Source organism: Balaenoptera borealis (genome assembly GCF_965194805.1).
Source record: "Balaenoptera borealis genome assembly, chromosome: 11".
Lineage (NCBI taxonomy): Eukaryota > Metazoa > Chordata > Mammalia > Artiodactyla > Balaenopteridae > Balaenoptera > Balaenoptera borealis.
This window is the reverse complement of record NC_138868.1, coordinates 17,284,175-17,308,041: the sequence shown is the minus strand read 5'-3', so window position 1 is coordinate 17,308,041 and position 23,867 is coordinate 17,284,175. Positions and strand designations below refer to the sequence as shown.

The window sequence follows — 23,867 nt, the reverse complement described above, 5'->3', positions numbered from 1 at the left end:
TAAGGAACCTCCATACTGTTCTCCATAGTGGCTGTATCAATTTACATTCCCACCAACAGTGCAAGAGGGTTCTCTTTTCTCCACACCCTCTCCAGCATTATTGTTTGTAGATTTTTTGATGATGGCCATTCTGACTGGTGTGAGATGATACCTCATTGTACTCTTGATTTGCATTTCTCTAATGATTAGTGATGTTGAGCATCTTTTCATGTATTTGTTGGCCATCTGTATATCTTCTTTGGAGAAATATCTATTTAGGTCTTCTGCCCATTTTTGGATTGAGTTGTTTGTTTTTGTGGTATTGAGCTGCATGAGCTGCTTGTATATTTTGGAGATTAATCCTTTGTCATTTGCTTTGTTTGCAAATATTTTCTCCCATTCTGAGGGTTGTCTTTTCATCTTATTTATGGTTTCCTTTGTTGTGCAAAAGCTTTTAAGTTTCATTAGGTCCCATTTGTTTATTTTTGTTTTTATTTCCCTTACTCTAGGAGGTGGGTCAAAAAGGATCTTGCTGTGATGTATGCCTTAGAGTGTTCTGCCTATGTTTTCCTCTAAGAGTTTTATAGTGTCTGGCCTTACATTTAGGTCTTTAATCCATTTTGAGTTCATTTTTATATATGGTGGTAGGGTGTGTTCTAATTTCATTCTTTTACATGTAGCTGTCCAGTTTTCCCAGCACCACTTATTGAAGAGACTGTCTTTTCTCCGTTGTATATTTTTGCCTCCTTTGTCAAAGATAAGGTTACCATATGTGCGTGGGTTTATCTCTGGGCTTTCTATCCTGTTCCATTGATCTATATTTCTGTTTTTGTGCCAGTACCATACTGCCTTCATTACTGTAGCTTTGTAGTATAGTCTGAGGTCAGGGAGCATGATTCCTCCAGCTCCGTTTTCATTTCCTAAGATTGCTTTGGCTATTTGGGGTCTTTTCTGTCTCCATACAAATTGTAAAATTTCTTGTTCTAGTTCTGTGAAAAATGCCATTGGTAATTAGATAGGGATTGCATTGAACCTGTAGATTGCTTTGGGTAATATAGTCATTTTCACAATATTGATTCTTCTAATCCAGGAGCATGGTATATCTCTCCATCTGTTTATGTTATCTTTGATTTATTTCATCAGTGTTTTATAATTTTCTGAGTACAGTTCTTTTGCCTCTTTAGCTAGGTTTATTCCTAGGTGTTTTATTCTTTTTGTTGCGATGGTAAATGGGATTGTTTCCTTAATTTCTCCTGATCTTTCGTTGTTAGTGTATAGGAATGCAAGAGATTTCTGTGCATTAATTTTGTATCCTGCAACCTTACCAAATTCATTGATTAGTTCCAGTAGTTGTCTGGTGGCATCTTTAGGATTCTCTATGTATACTATCATGTCATCTGCAAAGAGTGACAGTTTTACTTCTTCTTTCCCAATTTGTATTCCTTTTATTTCTTTTTCTTCTCTGGTTGATGTGGCTAGTACTTCCAATACTGTGTTGAATAATAGTGACGAGAGTGGACATCCTTGTCTTGTTCCTGATCTTAGAGGAAATGCTTTCAGTTTTTCACCATTGAGAGTGGTGTTTCCTGTGGGTTTGTCATATATGGCTTTTATTATGTTGAGGTAGTTTCCCTCTGTGCCCACTTTCTGGAGAGTTTTTATCATAAATGGGTGTTGAATTTTGTCAAAAGCTTTTTCTGCATCTATTGAGATGATCATATGTTTTTTATTCTTCAATTTGTTAATGTGGTGTATCACACTGATTGTTTTATGTATATTGAAGAATCCTTGCATCCCTGGGATAAATCCCACTTGATCATGGTGTATGATCCTTTTAATGTGTTGTTGGATTCTGTTTGCTAGTATTTTGTTGAGGATTTTTGCATCTATGTTCATCAGTGATATTGGTCTGTAGTTTTCTTTTTTTGTGATATCTTTGTCTGGTTTAGTGTCAGGGTGATGGTGGCCTCGTAGAACAAGTTTGGGAGTGTTCCTCCCTCTCCAATTTTTTGGAAGAGTTTAAGAAGGATAGATGTTAACTCTTCTCTAAATGTTTGATAGAATTCGCCTGTGAAGCCATCTGGTCCTGGACTTTTGTTTTTTGGAAGATTTTTTTTTTTAACATCTTTCTTTGTTTCTATTTCATTTATTTCTGCTCTGCTCTTTATGATTTCTTTCCTTCTGCTAACTTTGGGTTTTCTTTGTTCTTCTTTTTCTAGTTTCTTTAAGTGTAAGGTTAGGTTGTTTATTTGAGATTTGTCTTGTTTCTTGAGGTAAGATTGTATTGCTGTAAACTTCCCTCTTAGAACTGATTTGCTGCATCCCACAGGTTTTGGATCCTGGTGTTTTCGTTGTCATTTGATTCTAGGTATTTTTTTATTTCCTCTTTGATTTCTTCAGTGATCTCTTGGTTATTTAGCAGTGCACTGTTTAGCCTCCATGTGTTTGTGTTTTTTACTGTTTTTTTCCTGTAATTGATTTCTAATCTCATAGCGTTGTGGTCAGAAGATGGTTGATATGATTTCAGTTTTCTTAAATTTTCCAAGGCTTGATTTGTTTTTTTATTTTTTTATATACATTTATTATTTTATTTATATTTATTTTTGGCTGCGTTGGGTCTTCGTTGCTGCGCACGGGCTTTCTCTAGTTGCAGTGAGCGGGGGCTACTCTTTGTTGCGGTGCGCGGGCTTCTCACTGCAGTGGCTTCTGTTGTTGCAGACCACGGGTCTCTAGGCACGTGGGCTTCAGTAATTGTGGCACACAGACTCAGTAGTTGTGGATCTCGGGCTCTAGAGCGCAGGCTCAGTAGTTGTGGTGCATGGGCTTAGTTGCTCCGCAGCATGTGGGATCTTCCCGGACCAGGGCTGGAACCCGTGTCCCCTGAATTGGCAGGCAGATTCTTAACCACTGTGCCACCAGGGAAGTCCTCCAAGGCTTGGTTTGTGACCCAAGATGTGATCTGTTCTGGAGAACGTTCCGTGTGCACTTGAGAAGAAAGTGTATTCTTCCACTTTGGGGTGGAATGTCCTAAAAATATCAATTAAGCCAATTTGGTCTATTGTGTCATTTAAAGCTTTTGTTTCCTTATTTATTTTCTGTCTGGATTATCTATTGGTGTAAGTGGGGTGTTAAAGTCCCCCACTATTATTGTGTTACTGTCGATTTCTCCTTTTATAGCTGTTAGCATTTGCCTTATGTATTGAGGTGCTCCTATGTTGGGTGCATAAATATTTATGATTGTTATGTTTTCTTCTTGGATTGATCCCTTGATCATTATGTAGTGTCCTTCCTTTTCTCTTGTAACTGTCTTTATTTTAAAGTCTATTTTATCTAATATGAGAATTGCTCCTCCAGCTTTCTTGTGATTTCCATTTGCATGGAATATCTATTTCCATCCCCTCACTTTCATTCTGTATGTGTCCCTAGGTCTGAAGTGGGTTTCTTATAGACAGCATATATAAGGGTCTTGTTTTTGTATCCATTCAGCCAGTCTTTGTCTTTTGGTTGGAGCATTTAATCCATTTACCTTCAAGGTGATTATTGATATGTATGTTCCTATTACCATTTTCTTAATTGATTTCAGTTTGTTTTTATGGGTCTTTTTCTTCTCTTGTGTTTCCCACTTAGAGAAGTTCCTTTAGCATTTGTTGTAAAGCTGGTCTGGTGGTGCTGAATTCTCATAGCTTTTGCTTGTCTGTAAAGCTTTTGATTTCTCCATCGAATCTGAATGATATCCTTGCAGGGTAGAGTAATCTTGATTGTAGCTTTTTCCCTTACATCATTTTTTTTTTTTTTTCCCCTTACATCATTTTAAATTTGTCCTGCCACTCCCTTCTGGCTTGCAGAGTTTCTGCTGAAAGATCAGCTGTTTGCCTTATGGGAATTCCCTTTTATATTATTTGTTGCTTTTCCCTTGCTGCTTTTAATATTTTTTCTTTGTATGTAACTTTTGATAGTTTGATTAATATGTGTCTCGGCATATTTCTCTTTGGGTTTATCCTGTATGGGACTCTCTGTGCTTTCTGGACTTGATTGACTATTTCCTTTCACATGTTAGGGAAGTTTTTGACTATAATCTCTTCAAATATTTTCTCAGACCCTTTCTTTTTCTTTTCTTCTTCTCGGACCCCTATAATTTGAATGTTGGTGCATTTAATATTGTCCCAGAGGTCTCTGAGACTGTCCTCAATTCTTTTCATTCTTTTTTCTTTATTCTGCTCCCTTGCAGTTATTTCCACCATTTTATCTTCCAGGTCACTTATCCATTCTTCTGCCTCAGTTATTCTATTGATTCCTTCAAGACTGTTTTTAATTTCAGTTGTGTTGTTCATCACTGTTTGTTTGCTCTTTAGTTCTTCTCGGTCCTTGTTAAATGTTTCTTGTATTTTCTCCATTCTGTTTTCAAAATTTTGGATCATCTTTACTGTCATTACTCTGAATTCTTTTTCAGGTAGATTGACTATTATTTCATCTTCATTTATTTGGTCTTCTAGGTTTTTACCTTACTCATTCATCTGTAACATATTATTTTGTTGTTTCTTTTTTTTTTGATCGGTGGTGCTGTATTCCTGTCTTACTGGTTGTTTGTCCTGAGGCGTCCAGCACTGGAGTTTGCAAGCAGTTGGATTGAGCCTGGTCCTGGTGCCGAGGACCTCTGGGAGGCCTCACTCCAATTAATATTCCCTGGGGTCTGAGGTTCTCTGTTAGTCCAGCAGTTTGGAGTCAGAGCTCCCACTATGGGAGCTCGGGCCCGACCTCCAGCCTGGGAACCAAGATCCCACAAGCCGGGTAGTGAGGCAAAAAAAGAAAAAAAGGAGCAGTACAATAACAAAGAATAAAAAACAAAATAAAATTAGAAAGATAGAAAATATATTAGGAAAAATAAAAATATAAATGAATCAACAACAAGGTAAAACAGAACCCCAAGAGGAAAAAAGAAAAGCCTTGTCTATGGTGGCCAGAGTTTAGGCAGAGGTGGAACTTAGGCAGGGGCTGGGTTTAGGGTGGGGCGGGACCTGTGCAGGGGAGGGGTGCAGGTGATGTTTGAGTGTGGGGCAGGGCCTGGTTCAGGACCCGCACCTGGTTCAGGACCCTCGCAGGCAGAAAAGGCCTTGGGGGCAGGCCCTAAGTGTGTGTGTGGGGGGGGGGCGACATACAAGCGTGGGGCGGAGCCTCTGCTTAGGACCTGCCCAGAAGCAGAGAGGCAGCACGTCCAAAGGGGGGCCTCTGGAGTATGGAGTTCCAGAGTTTGCCGGTAAGTACCTGGGTGAGGGTGTATGGGTGGGGTTTAGGCCCAGCGCGGTTGGAGGGGGTCTCCCAGTATAGTGGTAGGGCCCTGGGTGTAGGGGTGGGGCTTGGGCTCTGCGTGGCAGGAGGGAGGCTCCAGGGGCAGAGGATCAGGCCCCAGAGCCCAACAGGCTCTCCGGTGCCTAAGTGGACAGGGAAAGTGCTGGCCACATTCCCTTCCATTCCTCTGTGCTCCCCTCTTCCCCCACGGTCTCCCCCAGGGTCTCCCCCATCACTGCTGGACCCCTAACCGTGGGTAGGTCCCACTGGGTGTAGGAACTCCTCCCCTCCCCCAGCCGCCCCCCAGGGGTGCCAGTCCCATAGATCCAGCCTTTACTTTTGCTCCCCCTTCCCTCCCTCCCACTCCCTCAGGACCTGCGTGGCTGGAGGGGGCCTAGGTGGGCAGAAGATCAGACCCGGATCTCAGCAGGCTCCCGGGGGCCCAAGTGGGCAGGGGAAACCTGGCCACTCTCCCTTCTGATTCTCTGTCCTCCCAGTGGTCCCCCAGTTTCCCCTTTCGGGTGTAGGATCCCTTCCCCTCCCCCAGCCGCCCCTCAGGGGCGCCAGTCCTGTCCCACCTCCACTTCTCCTCCCCCCTCCCTCCCCCACACCCCACTTTCTACCCGGTCGCTGGGGGTTCCTCCCGTCCCTTTAGGTGTCCGTGGTCCCCCACCGGTGCCTGGTAGGTGCCCTAGTTGTGCGGAGATGCAAGTCCCTCATCCTCCTAGTCCGCCATCTTGACTCTGCCTCCTTTCCAGACTTTAGGCTTGATTTATTTATTTAATTCGAGTGTCCTTCCTTGACTGTTCCCATATGGAATGGATCTTGATCTTATATATCCTTGCCAAAACCTTTGTGCAGTTTACCACGGAGTAAAGGGTTGAAGGGTTGACCTCTATACTACAATTTTTAAAAATGACCTTCTAAATCCTTCTAGGAAACAAGAAGATGGTAATAAACATGTATCCTTCCTTTCTAAATGAACAGTACTTTAGGATAAATAAATAATTGATGAGAAAAGTCTCTTTATAGGAGTATTCCAACTAGTAAACTAGGAATGATCATTGCAGCCCCTAATTAATTTATGGCAGTGATTACCACTGGCTGCTAACATCACAAATAGAGAGACAGTATGTATGTACTCTTGGAAGTTCACACTACCACCTATGAAATAGTTTTGCTCCCACTCCTCCCCAAAAAAGTCAATCCTGAATCCAGTCAAGCCTCTAACTAACTACCAACTTACGGGAAATACAGGGGACAAAGGAACATGTCAAATGGTTCCATGAGGATGCAATAAGCAGGGTCCAGTCAGTGTGAAACTACAGGATAAATACCCTATATTTCTTGTACAGAAATAAATTTTAAAAATTAGGTGGTGGACTCCAGAGATCAAAAGAGACTTAAGGAATACATTAGCCATTTGCAATGTATGAACTTTATTTAGATTATGATTAAAACTGTAAAAGCAAAGCAAAGTTTTATAAGACAGTTGGGGGAAATAGGCACACCAGATGAATACTTGATGGTATTAAAGAATAATTTTCAATATTTTAGGCCAAATTTTTTCAAGTTTATCTTTTAAACATGAGGTTGTATCTTTTAGAGGTAACACTGAAAAACTTACTGGTGAAATTTTATAAAGTCTGGGATTTGCTTCAGATTAGCATGGATGAGGGTTTAGATGAAATAGGATTGGCCATGAGTTGTTGATAAATGTTGAATCTAGGTGATGAACACATGGAGTTCATTATACTGTTCCCTTTATTTGTATATGTATTTGAAATTTTTCATTATAAAGTACCTAAGAGATGTAATCACAAAAGTGAGCAAAGAAATGACATAGAAAATGAATAGGTAAATTTTTTTAATTGATACATCTTAAACTAAAAATATATTTGTTTAAGTAATTAAGTCAAATACCCCATGGATGAGTTAGATAGATTCAGACACAGTTAAATAATAAGTGAATTGCAAGCTTTGTGTAAAAAATTACCTGGAGTATTATAGAGACAAGGAGGTAAAGGAATCAACAGATTCAGGAAGTACCATGTATCCCAAGCTGGGTAAATAGAAAGAAATCCATGCCAAGATACATTATAACAAAGATATCTTAAAAGCATCTGTTTCAGTCAGGGTACTGTCAGGAAAACAAAAACAACATTAGGTATTTCAGAAGAGCACATTGAATTTAGAGAATCGATTACAGGCTTACCTTGTTTTATTGTGCTTCGCTTTATTGCGCTTGGCAGATGCTGCATATTTTGCAAATTGAAGGTTTGCAGCAACCCTGTCTTGAGCAAGTCTATTGGTGCCATTTTTCCAGCAGCATTTGCTCACTTCGTCTCTTTGTGTCATATTTTGGTAATTCTCACAATATTTCGAACTTTTTCATTATTATTATTTGTGTTATGGTGATTCTGTAGCCAGTGATCTTTGACGTTACTACTGCCACTCAAGACTCAGGTGATTGTTAGCATTTTTTAGCAAGAAAGTATTTTTAATTAAGATATGTACATTGTTTTATAGACATAATGCTATTGCACACTTGACAGACTACAGTATAGTGTAAACATAACTTTTATATGCACTGGGAAACCAAAAAGTTCGTGTGACTCACTTTATTGCAATATTCCCTTTATTGTGGTAGTCTGTAACTGAACCTGCAGTATCTCTGAGGCATGACAGTACATTGTGGTGGAGGGCTGAAAAAGAAAAAAGGAAACACTTAGGTAAACCAGAGATACTAATTGTAGGGAACGAGAAGGTAAGCATTTGAGATTTTCAAAATCTAGAGTCCACGAGAGAGAGCTCTGAACGAGCTAGACTTCCTGCTTCTGAGGAGGGAGCATGGGCTGGCTGCTGGGTCTGGGAGTGCTGGAAGAAGCTGGAGACCAGAGTGCTGACCACAAAGTGCTGTTGCCAGAATGACAGTGACAGGAGCAGCATGCAAACTGGCAGAAAAAGTCCCTTTCCCTCTTACCTTCCAATCCCCTAGCACATATGTTTGCAGAACCTAACAAGAAGCCAGCTAGCAAAGGAGAAATGTGGTTTGCAGAGTTCCAGCCACAGTATCACAAAGCAGATTATAGAATTTTGGATTTGCATCTGAGAGAAAATAGCTTAAGAAATATGACAGCAGCCATTCATTCATTTATTGATTCATTCAACAAATACGTAGCAAAGTATTGTGCCAGATACTTTTCAGGTGCTTGGCATAAATCAGTGAAGAAAAATTTAGACCTAGATCTCTGCCCTCATGGGGACAGAAAGGACAGATTACCTATAGAGAAGAGATGACTCAAATGACAGCCTGTTTCTCATAGCAGCTATCTAAGCCAGATGACAGTTTTGGAAGGATACTGGGCCCGCTAGAATTGTGCACCCTACAAGGAGGGAAGAATAAAGGCACTTAAAGATAAAGAACTGGAAAAAGTTTACCAAGAGCCCCACCCTAAAGGAACTTTTCTATATGATAGCTAGAGAAGGATTGTCTGAGACAAAGGAAGATTTACTAAGCAAATAAAATTATACAGGTATACAAACCCAAACAAACACTGTCTGTAGAAAACAATTTGTGGGTGTTTTAATTTTTTATTTATTTATTGTTAATTTTTTATTTTTTTTAACATCTTTATTGGAGTGTAATTGCTTTAGAATGGTGTGTCTGCTTTATAACAAAGTGAATCAGCTATACATATATTCCCATATCTCTTCCCTCTTGCATCTCCCTCCCACCCTCCCTATCCCCCCCCCGAGGTGGTCACAAAGCACCGAGCTGATCTCCCTGTGCTATGCAGCTGCTTCCCACTAGCTATCTATTTTACATTTGGTAGTGTATATATGTCCATGACACTCTTCTCACTTCGTCCCAGCTTACCCTTCCCCCGCCCATGTCCTCAAGTCCATTCTATATGTCTGTGTCTTTATTCCTGCCCTGCCCCTAGGTTCTTCAGAACCTTTTTTTGTTTTTAGATTCCATATATATGTGTTAGCAGACGGTATTTGTTTTTCTCTTTCTGACTTACTTCACTCTGTATGACAGACTCTAGGTCCATCCACCTCACTACAAATAACTCAATTTAGTTTCCTTTTATGCCTGAGTAATATTCCATTGTATGTATGTGCCACATCTTCTTTATCCATTCATCTGTCGATGGACACTTAGGTTGCTTCCATGTCCTGGCTGTTGTAAATAGAGCTGCAGTGAACATTGTGGTACATGACTCTTTTTGAATTATGGTTTTCTCAGGGTATATGCCCAGTAGTGGGATTGCTGGGTCGTATGATAGTTCTATTTTTAGCTTTTTAGGGAACCTCCATACTGTTCTCCATAGTGGCTGTATCAATTTACATTCCCACCAACAGTGCAAGAGGGTTCTCTTTTCTCCACACCCTCTCCAGCATTATTGTTTGTAGATTTTTTGATGATGGCCATTCTGACTGGTGTGAGATGATACGTCATTGTAGTCTTGATTTGCATTTCTCTAATGATTAGTGATGTTGAGCATCCTTTCATGTGTTTCTTGTCAATCTTTACATCTTCTTTGGAGAAATGTCTATTTAGGTCTTCTGCCCATTTTTGGATTGGGTTGTTTGTCTTTTTGATATTGAGCTGCATGAGCTGCTTGTAAACTTTGGAGATTAATCCTTTGTCAGTTACTTCATTTGCAAATATTTTCTCCCATTCTGAGGGTTGTCTTTTTGTCTTGTTTATGGTTTCCTTTGCTGTGCAAAAGCTTTTAAGCTTCATTAGGTCCCATTTGTTTATTTTTGTTTTTATTTCCATTTCTCTAGGAGGTGGGTCAAAAAAGATCTTGCCGTGATGTACGTCATAGAGTGTTCTGCCTATGTTTTCCTCTAGTGTCTGGCCTTACATTTAGGTCTTTAATCCATTTTGAGTTTATTTTTGTGTATGGTGTTAAGAAGTGTTCTAATTTCACTTTTTTACATGTAGCTGTCTGGTTTTCCCAGAACCACTTATTGAAGAGGCTGTCTTTTCTCCATTGTATATTCTTGCCTCCTTTATCAAATATAAGGTGACCATATGTGTGTGGGTTTATCTCTGGGCTTTCTATCCTGTTCCATTGATCTGTATTTCTGTTTTTGTGCCAGTACCATACTCTCTTGATTACTGTAGCTTTGTAGTATAGTCTGAAGTCCGGGAGCCTGATTCCTCCAGCTCTGTTTTTCTTTCTCAAGATTGCTTTGGCTATTCGGGGTCTTTTGTGTTTCCTTACAAATGGTGAAATTTTTTGTTCTAGTTCTGGGAAAAATGCCATTGATAGTTTGATAGGGATTGCATTGAATCTGTAGATTGCTTTGGGTAGTATAGTCATTTTCACAATGTTGATTCTTCCAATCCAAGAACATGGTATAGCTCGCCATCTGTTGGTATCATCTGTAATTTCTTTCATCAGTGTCTTGTAGTTTTCTGCATACAAGTCTTTTGTCCCCTTAGGTAGGTTTATTCCTAGGTATTTTATTCTTTTTGTTGCAATGGTAAATGGGAGTGTTTCCTTAATTTCTCTTTCAGATTTTTCATCATTAGTGTATAGGAATGCAAGAGATTTCTCTGCATTAATTTTGTATCCTGCTACTTTACCAAATTCATTGATTAGCTCTGGTAGCTTTCTGGTAGCATCTTTAGGATTCTCTATGTATAGTATCATGTCATCTGCAAACAGTGACACTTTTACTTCTTTTCCGATTTGGATTCCTTTTATTTCTTTTTCTTCTCTCATTGCTGTGGCTAAAACTTCCAAAACTGTGTTGAATAATAGTGGTGAGAGTGGACAACCTTGTCTTGTTCCTGATCTTAGAGGAAATGGTTTCCGTTTTTCACCATTGAGAACAATGTTGGCTGTGGGTTTGTCATATATGGCCTTTATTATGTTGAGGTAAGTTCCCTCTATGCCTACTTTCTGGAGGGTTTTTATCATAAAGGGGTGTTGAATTTTGTCAAAAGCTTTTTCTGCATCTATTGAGATGATCATATGGTTTCTATTCTTCAGTTTGTTAATATGGTGTATCACATTGATTGATTTGCGTATATTGAAGAATCCTTGCATTCCTGGGATAAACCCCACTTGATCATGGTGTATGAACCTTTTAATGTGCTGCTGGTTTCTGTTTGCTAGTATTTTGTTGAGGATTTTTGCATCTATGTTCATCAGTGATATTGGCCTGTAGTTTTTTGTGTGTGTGACATATTTGTCTGGTTTGGGTATCAGGGTGATGGTGGCCTCGTAGAATGAGTTGGGGAGTGTTCCTCCCTCTGCTATATTTTGGAAGAGTTTGAGAAGGATAGTTGTTAGCTCTTCTCTAAGTGTTTGATAGAATTTGCCTGTGAAGCCATCTGGTCCTAGGCTTTTGTTTGTTGGAAGAGTTTTAATCACAGTCTTAATTTCAGTGCTTGTGATTGGTCTGTTTATATTTTCTATTTCTTTCTGGTTCAGTCTCGGAAGTGGCTAAACTGAAATACTGGAGAAATGTATATTTGAGAGTGGGATGATCAGAGTTAAGGTATTCAAAGGCCCTTTTAGTGTTCAGGAGGAGTGAGTTAATATATTACTTGGACTTTGTTAAGTTAAATATTAAGTAGAAATTTAAGGGTAACCTTTAAAAGAAATGTGCAACTCCCAAACCTCTGAGGGTAAAATAATGAAGTAAGAACAGGAGGACCAAAAAAAAAAATCAATCCAAGAAATGGCAAAAAAAGGAAAAAAAGCATTCAAGAATCAGGATAAAAAGAAACCAAGAAATATGATAAACAGTCTTTAAAAAAATCTGTAATATAACAGTCACAATAATGTCAAATTGGAAATTTTTTAAAGGAGCTACATGTTTTTAAGAGTCATACCGAAAGCATAATAGAAATGTTAATGGGAAAATACTAATCAAAAAGAAATATACTATCAAAAGGAAGTAGCTATAGTTATATTAATTACCTGGAAATATGTATTTCAAAGCAGAAAAAATTATTAGGGTCAGAGAGAATGACCACATAATGATAAAAGCTTTAATTCACCAGAAAAACAATATATACTGCTTCTAACCTTATACATAAGCAACAAAAATAACCTCAAAATATATAAAGCAGAAAATGATTGATTTAATGAGAGAAATTGACAAACCAGCACACACACCTTTCTCTACTGTTGATAAGCCATTCAGTCTGTCTGAATTTATATTCATAAGTATATTAGTCTGTGATTTTCTTGTAATATTTTGTCTAGTTTTGGTATCAGGATGATAATGACTGTGTGTAATGAGTTGGAAAGTGTTCCCTACCCTTATTTTTCTGGAAAAGATTGTAGAGGATTGGTATTATATCTTCCTTAAATGTTTGATAGAAAATTCACCATTGAAGCCATCTGAACAGGGAGTTTTCTTTGTGAGAGATTTTTAACTATAAACTCAATTTCTTTAATGAGAGTATTCAAATTGTCTTTCTTCTTGAGTGAGCTTTGTTAGTTGTGTCTTTAATTTGTCTAGTTTATCTAAGTCATTGAATTTATTGACATAAAGTTGTTCATAATAGTCCCTTATCATTCCATTAATATCTGTAGGATTTGTAGTAATGTACCTTTCTTAATTCTTATCTTGGGACTTTGTATCTTTTCTCTTTTTTCCCCCAGTCACATTGACTAATAAAAGTTTATCAGTTTTTATTGAGCTTCCCAAAGAATGAGTTTTTGGATCTATTGATTTTTCTCTATTGTTTTTCTGTTTTCTCTTTCATTGATGTCTGCTCTTATCTTTGTTATCTCCTGTATTCTGCTTGCCTAGGATTTAATTTGACAAGTCTTTTGTTTGTTTTTTTTTAGTTTCTCAGTATGGAACTTTAGGTTACTAATTTGATCCCTTGCTTTTCTAATGTAGGGGTTTAGTGCTAAAAGTTCCCTCTAAATTCTGTGCCAGCTGCATATCGCAAGTTTTATTTGTCATATTTTTATTTTCATTCCGTTTAAAATGGTTTATAATTTTCCTTCTAATCTCCTCTTTGACCCATAAATTATTTAGAAGTGTGTTATGTGGTTTCTAACTATTGGGTATTTTCCAGATGTCTTGTTTTAATTGATTTCTAATTTAATTACACTGTGGTAAATCAGTATACTTTGTATGATTTGAATTATTTTAAACTTATTCAGACTTGTTTTATGCCCCAGAATATGATCTGTCTTGATAAATGTTCCTTAAGCACCAGAAAAGAATGCATCTTCTGCTGTTGTTAGACTGTTCTAGAAATGTCATTTAAGTCAAGTTGGTTGATAATACTCTTTATATATTCTTTATATTTACTGATTTTTTTTGTCTACTTTTATCAGTTATTGAGAGGTATGTTGAAATCTACAGCTGTAATTTTGAATTTTTTTGTATCTTATTTTAGTTCTATCAGTTTTTGATTTGTGTATTTTTGGGTTCTGTTATTAGGTGCAGAAATCAGTGAAGTAGAAAACAAAGACAGAATGGAGATCAACACTCCAAAAATTGTTTCTTTGAAATGACTAGTAAAATTAACCTCTGGCAAAATTAAGAAAAAAGAAAGCACAAATAACCAATATTGGGGTAAAAGTGGAAACAAAACTACAGCTATATCAGACTAAAGAGATAAGGATACAGTTAACAATTTTATGCCAATAAATTTGAAAATAGGTAAAGAACACAAATTTCTAGAAAAAAATTATTTTATCCAAACTGATGTGGGTCTTATAACTCTCAAATAGCTTGAAGCAGTAGGTTTAAAAAAAATCTCACCAAGAATAAAACAAACTGTTAATTTTGCAGGTGAATTCTACCAAACTTTTGAAAAATACACCATCAGGTTCTTCTGGACTATAGAAAAAGGAACAACTTCCCAATTAATTCCTAGAGACTAGTGTAACCCTGAAAACAAAACTAGACAAAGACCTTATGAGAAAGAAAAATTATAGGTTAATCTCACTCACAAACATAGGTATCAAAACCATAACAAAATATTAACAGCCTGAACATATATGCATGCCTTTGGATTCAGTCTGTTAACATTTTATATATATATATAAAAGATGCACCTTGACCAGTTGGGTTTATCCCAGAAATACCAATCTAAACAGTCTAACTTTAGGAAAATCTTAAATTTCATCAACCAAATTAAAGGAGAAAAATTATGAAATCATTTTAGTAGATTGCATCTGATAAAATTCAGTACATTCATGATACAAAGCTAATGCAAATTAAGAATAGACAAGGATTTCCTTAATCTGATGAGAAGAATCAACAAAACATCTTCATCAAAGATAACTGTTAATGGGGGAAATATTTAAAATAATTCTTTGCAATCAGGAAAAAGAATGCCCACCACTACCACTTCTTTTCAGCATTGTACTAAAAGTCCTAACAAGTATAGTAAATCAAGAAAAAGAAAGTAATGGCATAAGTATTAGGAGGAAAAAAAATGTTATTCAGAAATGATGTGATTATCTACATAGCAAACCTAAAAGGATCTACAGACAAATATTTAGAAATAACAATGTTTTTATCAATGTGGCTGCCTGTAAAGTCAATAAATAAAAATAAGTTGCATTTCTGTACAGCAGCAATAAATATTAGAAAACATAATTTTTAACATGTATTTACTTTGTTACAAAAATATAAAGTTCCCAGTACTAAATCTAACAAAAAAGTCATGAGACTTAGGTGCAAATAGTGATAAAACTTTATTGAAAGACATTTTAAAAGACCTAAATAAACAGAAAGATATGTAATGTTCATGGATAAGAAGACACACACCATAAACATGTCAGTTTTCCCCAATTTGATTTATAGAGTCAATCCTATTGTAATCAAAATAACAACAGGGTTTTTTATGGCACTTAGAAAGCAGATCTTTACATTAATATGGAAGGGTAAAACAGACAACACTCTTGAAAAGAAGAATAGGTTGTGAGAATTGCCTTTTATGAAAAATTACAAAACAAGACATTATGCCATTTGCTCAAGAAATAAGCAAAAATAATGAGGGGGACTAAATAGGAAGCCCAGAAAGTCTGTAGTGTACACAGAGCTGTGGAAGATCAACGGGGGGAGACGGGGGACTATTCAGAAAGCTTGCTGGGGCAATTAGTTAATGTCAGTCCTCACCTCACATCATACACAAAAAATGAACTCCATGTGAATTAAGGACTCAAGTATCAAAAATACTTTAAAAATTAAAATAAACTGTGGGAGATGATCTCTCTGGCCTTGAAGTACAAAAAGATTTCTTAAAGAAGATATATAAGCACAAGCTAGAGAAGAGAATGTTATTAAGTTCAACTACATTAAAGGTTAAAATTTTTTAATTAAAGACATTTTTTAAATTAAAGAAGCCAGAGTGAGAGAAAATTCATTTAACACATTTAACCTACAAGGATTAATATGCAGAGCATGTAAATAAAGTGATGAGAAAGATAAATAATAAAATAGAAAAATGTATAAAAGATACTAACAGACATTTCACAAAGATATGTATGACCAATAAACACAAGAAACAATTCTCAATCTCACTAATAATCAGGAAATGCAAATAAAGGCTACAGTAAGATACTGTTTTATCCCCACTGATAATACCAAGAGTTAGAAAGGATATAAAGCAAGAGGCACTTTTAAACATTGCTGATAGCACTGAAACTTGTCATAGCACCTTTAGGAAGCAATTTGGCTTTCTCTTGTTACGTTGGACATTTGCACATCCTCTGACCCAGCAGTTCCACTCCTAGGTATCTAGACTAGAGAACCTCTTTGTACATCTATTGGCAACGGGAAGCTAACTTAAAAACAGGAAATAACTCAAACCCTCCCATTTACAGAAAATGTATAAATACGTTATAGTATATTCACTTCATGGATATTTAATTGTGCAGCAAGGAAATTGAATGAACTGAAACTACATACAGCAAAATGGATGAAGCTTAGAAGGCTAAATAAAAACGCCAAGTCCCAGAAGGCTCCATCACCACGTTTATAATGCACAGGAAGAAGTAAACTAAGTAGTGTATTGTTGGAGCAAATATGTGTGTGTGTAAGTGATAGAACGGTGTTTAAAAAGAGCAATGGAATAATACACACAACACTTGGGATAGCGTGTGCCTCTGGAGAAAAGACAAGAGGATGGCATAGTGTAAGAACATACAGGAGAAGCAGGTTCATTCTTTAGTAGGGTAGCGGTTTCTGGAATATTCATTATTTTATGCTTTACTGCGTACATGTATATTTTATATAATTACATATTTGTTGTGTGTGTGTATATATATAAATATGTTCTTCAGTATGTGTCAGATATTGGCATTAAAGAAAGGTACTTTTATTTTCTTAAAAAAAGAATCCTTTTGGGAAGCCAGTCAGAAGAATCAAGTCATAAAGAAGGAGGAACACATCAGGCTAGCTTCAGATTTCTGTGCAGCACCCATTCAAACCAAGAGGCAATGGAGCAGTACCAGCAAATTATTCAAGGAAAGAAAGAATGAGCCATGGTTTTATATCCAGCCAGCTGTGCTTCAGGCATAAAACCTATAGACAGAAAGTTTTGAACTTATACGATTGTATTTGTTTGCTAGGGGTGCCATAACAAAATACTATAGATGGGGTGGCTTAAACAATAGAAATTTATTTTCTCACAGTTCTGGAGGCTACAAGTCGGGGATCCAGGTGCCGGCAGGGTTGTTTTCCTCCGAGGCCTTGCTCCTTGGTTTGCAGTTGGCCACCCTGTTGGCACCTCTCGCCGTCATCCCTCCGCACACAAGACCCTGATTTATCTCTTCCTCTTCTATAAATCCTTCACATAAATCCAGTTATATTAGATTAGGGCCCCACAATAATGGCCTCATTTTAACTTAATCAGCTCTTTAAAGACTTTATTTCTAAATAGTTACATTCTGAGGAACTAGAGACTGGAGACTTCAACATATGAATTTGGGGGGACACAGTTCAGCCCATAACAACAATCTCAGAGAGTAATTTTCCCATCAGCCCTTCTTAAGAAAACTACTAGAAGATAAACTTCAGCCAACCAGGAGATGACTAGGGAAGCCACACAAAAGTAATGTCAGTGATCAAGGACTATATTTAACTGTAGAACCAATACAAAAACAAAGGCAGGAAATTGGGTGATAGAACAGAATACAAATGCTATGTGCCCCGACAATGAAAAATGATAAAATTACCAAAAAAATAGATTGGAAGACAGAAAGAAGATAGGAAGCAGGGTACGTTTTCTGATGCCTCATCTGTAATGGCTGGGAGTTAGAGACCGCCCATCAGAATGAAATAGACAGGAAAATGCAAAATTAAACCTAAATTAACCCAACATTAGACCTAAATTCAGTACTAAAGTTTTGTATATGATAAAGGTAGCATCACAGTGGGGGAGAGAGGAATTACTCATTAACTATTATTGAGACAACTTAGTAGCCATCTGGAAAAAAAATTAAATTGGAGCCATATCTTTTACAGCAAGTTAAATTTTAAGTGGATCAAAGGTTTAAATGTGAAAAATGAAACTACAAATGTTCTGGGGAAAAAAACATGGTAAAAATTCTTGATAACCTTGGAGTAAACAAGACCTTCCTAACTGAAAATCCAGAAGCCATCAGAAATAGATTAATGAACTGAACTATGTAGACATTAAAACCTTTATATCACACAAAGCACCGTAAGTCCAAAGGCAGACTTGAGAAGCCTGGGGGAATGTATCTGTAATTCATATACAGGCAAGGGACTAATCTCCCTTATACCTAAAGAGCTTTCTCATATAGATAAGCTAAAGACCTCACAGAAAAATTAACAATATAAGAACAGGTCGTTCACAGAAAAGAAATACAAAAGGCTGTCAAACATGAAAGGATGGTCAGCTCCATTCATAAGAAGGGAAATGCAGATTTAAACCGCATTTTCACCTATCAAAGATCCCAGAGTTTAATAACAGACTCCTTGGTGAGGCCATAAAGAAACAGGGACATGTGTATATTTCTGGTGGGATATTAAATTGCTACAGTCCTATGGAAGGCAGTGTGGTGATTTCTATCAAACTAACATGTGTATCCCCTTGATATAGCATGTCCACACTGGAAATGTATCCTACAGATACGCTGCACAGACGCAAAATTACACCTATACAAAGTCATGTTTGCAGCATTGTTTTTAATAGTGAAGAATTGGGGGAGAGAGGAATATTCATTAATAAGGACCTAGTTAAATAAATAATGGTACTTCCAAACAATGAAATACTATGCAGCTGATAACAAAGGAATGAAGAGGCTTTCTACACACTGATGCAGAAAGATCTCTAAGGTGTACTGTTTAGTGAAAAAAGCAAAGTGCAGATGAATGTTATCTCTTATATAAGTAATAGGCTTATAAAAGCAGGAGTGAGAGATAAGTCTGTATTCATATTTGCTTATATAAAGCATAAAGAAATCCTAGAAGGTTACATAAGAAACTAAAAATAGTGTTTACTTGTATATAATAGTGACAAGGATGGCAGGGAGGTTTTTCTTTGTATAACTTTATATAATTTCTGGGTTTTGAAACGTGAATGAATTACCTGTTCAAAAAGATAAGTAAATTTAAATATAAAAGAACATGGGCATGAAATATAGTTCTGCTACTTAGTAATTGAGTGGATTTGGACAAGATATTTAACCTCTCTGGATCATAGTTTTCTTATCTATAAAAAGGCTGTAATATTAGAATCAAGCTTATAGGGTTGTTATTAGGATTAATAAGAGGATGAACATAAGTGTATAGCAGACCACCAGGACCAGGTAAGTACTCAGTTAAATGGTCATTAACTTGTGTTACTTGTGTTACTGTTCTTAATCTTGGTGGTAAATTAGGGTGTTATTTAAGAAACATCAGCCTTAGCTGACCATTCCTTTGTAGAACCAGACGTCCTGGGTCCTTTCCAGCATGGCAGCCCTCTATTGGAGAGTGAGAGGCCAAGGAAAGAAGGCAATTGACTGCCTACGCCAGGCCCTGCACTATGCTCCACACCAAATGAAGGTGAGTGGGACTCAGAGGTGTGAATTTCCATCCCTCAGTCCTTTCCTTTGCCCAGTGGTTTATTCTGAGGTTTCAACAACCTTCCACATGCTCAGCCTATAAGAAAATGGCAAAAGGCTAAGATAGGGTGGAAAAACTTATGACCCCACTTGTGCCACCACAAGCCTGTGAATTACACCCACTACTGTGCGTTCCCTACCTCAGCAAGATGGAACATCAGGGAAGGGCTTCAAGATCACTGTAAAACATTATATCAGGAGCAGGCATTGCCGAGTTCTGAATGCAGCTCTACCTCTCACTAGGTTTGTGATCTTAGGCAAATTCTTAAACCTCTGTGACCTTATTAATGACATGCACTCTGTGGGTGTCCAGCAAGGACAAAGATGGGTCATTTTTTCTGTTTCTTCTGTATCTCCTATAGAAGAACCCAGTGATACAGAACAATGCAATATAGATAGCAGTTGCTCAGGTAACACATTTAAAGGGAATAAATATTTGTGATATTAATAAATATTTGTGATAATAATACTGCTACTTATTCAACCCATCATTCTGTGCTCTGTACTGCTAGGCGATAGGGAAGGGCGAAGACTCTGGATCAGGGGTCAGGGAACTTTTTCTGTAAAGGGCTAGGTGGTACAAATTTAGGGTCTGAGGCCAGACAGGCTCTGTTGCAGCCACTCAGTTCTGCCATGATAGAGTGAAAACAGCCACAGAAATACCGAAGGGAATGGGAATGGTGTGGTCCAATAAAAAGTTACAAAAGCAGGCAGCAGGCTGGACGTGGCCTGTGGGCCACAGCTTGCCAGCCCCTGCCTCAGGCAGCGCGGCGGTCCTTGCAGAAAACCCCTTGGCTCTGTGACGGCATGCCCCAGAGTGTGGGCTGTGCAGAGCGTCGGGCCACCAACTTCCCTTACCAAGCTGCAGCGCGACCAGGAGCTCGCACCAGGATGGAAGCCAACAACCGCACTCAGCAGGTTTTTACGCAGCTGACATGTTTGTTTGTTTGTTGAGGCAAGTCTCACTCAGCGAAAGAAGCACTGCTTGGATAGGCTGGTGCGCGCCCCTCCCGTCACAGACCCGTAGCAGACGGCAGCCTCCTGCGCCGAGTTGCACGACTCTGCCATTCACCAGGAAACGCTGACCACGTTACTTACGATCACCAGAGCCGAGAATGAAAGCTCTTCCCTTCTCGCGTTCTCCTTCCTCCCCCAGGACGTGCCCCTCATTAGCCTGGCCAACATCCTGCACAACGCCAAGCTCTGGAACGATGCCGTCATCGTGGCCACCATGGCAGTGGAGATCGCGCCACACTTTGCTGTGAACCACTTCACGCTGGGCAACGTCTACGTGGCGATGGTGAGGTTGGCCTGTGAGCGGAGCAAACCAGCTCTGCCGCCTTCTCTCGGGCACATCTTCTTTGATTTCAAACCCTCTTTGACTGTGTCAGTGTCCTCCAGTTTCCTGTAAGTTTTGCGTCTAAAATTGTTAGCTCTCCACCAAAGGTATATTTTATAGGTAAGGGGTTTGTGAGTTTTTTAAATAACACAGGAAATTCATCCACGTGTTTACAACTATGTAGTTCCTCACCTTGAGTTTTTAACAGTTATAGAGTCAGATTTACCTGCAGTTTTCTAGAGACGTCACCTGTTCCAGGAAACCTTACCTAACCCTCCACGTGGACGGACACACTCTCGTGCTTTCTTACTGCAAGGTTGGGCTAGGTCCCTACGGTTGCACTCATGATGCCCTGTGCAGATTTCTCTTGTACTTTCACCTTGTTTTATAATTTTTGTTTCAAGTATTAGTCTCTCCCCCTAGACCAGGAGCTCCTTAGGAAAGAGACTCCTCTTCATCTCCCTGTTCCTAGCACTTCACAGGGTTTGGCCCATAGTAGGTGCTCACCAAAGCTTTGATGAATGATGGAATGCCACTAGTTTCATAGGATACCGTTTACAGATAAAATGGCAAAGCCATCTTGTTCAGAACAAGGACCAATTTCAGAACTTAAAGTCCCAGGGGTCCCCCAGAAGCTGTCATAGCCGAACTTAACAAGAATTGTGCCATCCACTTTCATCCAAAGCTTGGGGTCCCACATGGGGCTCTTCCCACGGTACTCTCAGTAAAGGTTAATAGAATGAGCAGCTTCGGGCTCTAAGTTTTATGTGTTATCCATGACTTCAAAGGCAGGAAATATAATTTTGGCCAGGTAGGTCTTGCTGAATGTGCAGATTTCCCTCTCTGCTTCTTAAAATTGAAGAATCTATCTTCATCCCCAGTAAATGCAAAATTTGCTTCTGTGAATGAGAAATTCTGCCTCTCATTTGGCCAGAAGGAGCCACTTAAGCAGTAGATTTGGGCTCTTCTTTGAGAGTATTAGTCTAAGTAAAAGATTAACGCCTTCACTATGGCAGTGATCATTTCCAAACCGTGTTCGTATTTTCAAGTGTTGGGGAGAATAAGAAACTCTTTCAGAATTTACAAGTCTAATTGAGATACCTGACATGACTTCCATCTTTCCAGTTAACAGTAGAAAATTCAGGCAGATGCAAAATAAGCTTTTGCCAGACATAGTTCTAGAGGTTTCTGCACGGACTAAAGGAAGGGATTCCATAAAGCGCCTAGCACTGTGCCTGGCACACAGCAGGTACTCAGTAATGTTGGTTCTTACTGTCGCTACCACAATTACTCCTATTGTTGGGCCAAACCTCTGTAAACTTGATCTCCCCTTTCCCTCCAGTTCTTGGGCTCTGCCATAATTTTCTTTGTTATCTCATACCTTGGGGATGGAGGTAGTTGTTTCCTCCAGACCTCAGAGTTTTCCTCAGAGATTTAGATCCACTAAGAAAATACTGCAGGATTGTCACTACCACAGATGTGCTTTTCAAAGAAAAAGAAGTCACCATATATATTTAGTCTGGTGGTAGTACCCCTCTCACTTTTGTCCCTCTGCCCCTCACAGGAAGAGTTTGAAAAAGCACTGGTGTGGTACGAATCTACACTGAAGCTGCAGCCCGAGTTTGTCCCGGCCAAGAACCGAATCCAGACCATCCAGTGTCACTTAATTCTGAAGAAGGGCCGGCGCTCTCCTTAGCTCACTCCTCCCTTCTCTCCTGTCTCTCTTTTCTCATGCTCTTCAAAAAAGGAATAAGAAACCAATCATTGTCAGTATCTACTTTTAATGATGTGTGTGACAGTAACTGAGTAAGACATATAACAGGACTTTTACATATGTGGGAATTGGTTTGTTTTGGTTTTTAAGTTCCTTCTTTCCCCCAGCCAACCTCAGAAACATAAATTTCTTAAAAGGAAAATGCAGCCTAAAGATACCATGTAAATACTGAGCCAAGACATTTCTGGAGCTGTGCTCTGTCTCCAAAACCTCGATGCCTTTAGGGCTTTTCTCAGTGGTCCAGCCAGCCTCCTCCACTTCGGCGGAGGGCGAAACCGCATCGCACATTCTCTGCTTCCCGTCGTAGCCTCTGTTGTCAGTGGAAATGCAGAAGCCCATCTGGTGCCAGTCAGTGAGAAGCAATGTTCCGCGCTCTCCCCACTAGATCTCCATGCTGCCCCCAGCCTTGTCCGTTCCATGCTGCTCCGATCCCAACTCTCACAGGTAGTTTGCGGGGGAGGAAGGGGAAATGATTGATTTTAAAAACAAAATATTTACAACAAAAACTCTTAGGATCACCTGACCTTTGTGATGTTATTTATGTTGGGGAGGGAGGGGGGCTGAGAAGGGGAAATCAGCAGTGTACAACATCGATATCATTTGTACTTTAATTACAAATCACAAGGAAACCAATAAGTTGAAATCCTATATAACAGGTTTATATATATAGAATATGTATATTTGAAGCCCTCTACAGACTGAGTCTGTGTTTTACTAATTCTTTGTTCACTGTGTTACCCCTCTTGGAACGAGGCATGAGTGTCAGCTCCCTCTCTCTGAGGCCTTCAGACTTAGCCCCTCAGGAGAGCGATGAGCCAAGGTTGAGTGTTCGTACAATGCTTATACCTCTGGTCCAAGGAGAGTCAGAAACTCCGGGCATTTGGGAGTCTTCAAGGGCACATACTGAGGACAAAAATAAAAGTTGTTTATGAGAATAGGTCTGTGGTGTGGTTCTTCTTTATAGAACCAGGCTCATTTGGACAGCTCTGAAGCCTAACTATAACTCTGGGTCAGATCTTCTCAAGTCCTAGGTTGTCTTTATCTTTCTTTCTTTCCACCACAGCAAGGTGAGGGGAGAAACAATCCATCACTAGGTTTTATGGTTGATGAACTTTATTAACATGATACATTTGACCAGGAAAGATGCACAGTCAGCAGATGTTCAGAGTTGATAATTGACCTTCCTGGGAAAGGAAGAATAATCTAAACCACAAAGTCAGCCCTCTGGTGAGCACTGATCCTAAAGTTCGTCGAAGTAAGCTTCGTGGAGCTTTGGTGAGAGTTGTACCAGTGTGAAACTGAGCATTCCTTTTGGAACAGGACTCCACTGAACACAGGGTTTCCTAGAACATTATCAGACACCAGTCATCTCAAATACTGGGTCACTAAACCTGGAGCATTTGGTTCT

The 23,867-nt window shown here is 38.8% G+C and overlaps 1 protein-coding gene across 5 annotated transcripts in view; it reads left to right on the top strand.

Moving 5' to 3' along the window:
- The window catches only part of TTC17 (tetratricopeptide repeat domain 17), a 140,908-nt gene extending 117,514 nt beyond the window's left edge, over nt 1–23,394 (top strand). For 3 of the 5 annotated variants that reach the window (XM_082343672.1, XM_082343670.1, XM_082343671.1), the window contains 3 exons: nt 19,168–19,287; nt 20,503–20,646; nt 22,250–23,394. In XM_082343672.1, coding sequence (XP_082199798.1) covers nt 19,168–19,287; nt 20,503–20,646; nt 22,250–22,381 — 396 coding nt within the window. In that variant the 3' untranslated portion in view covers nt 22,382–23,394. The other 2 variants (XM_082343673.1, XM_082343675.1) reach the window with 2 other exon arrangements.
- Nucleotides 23,395–23,867: the final 473 nt, after the last annotated feature.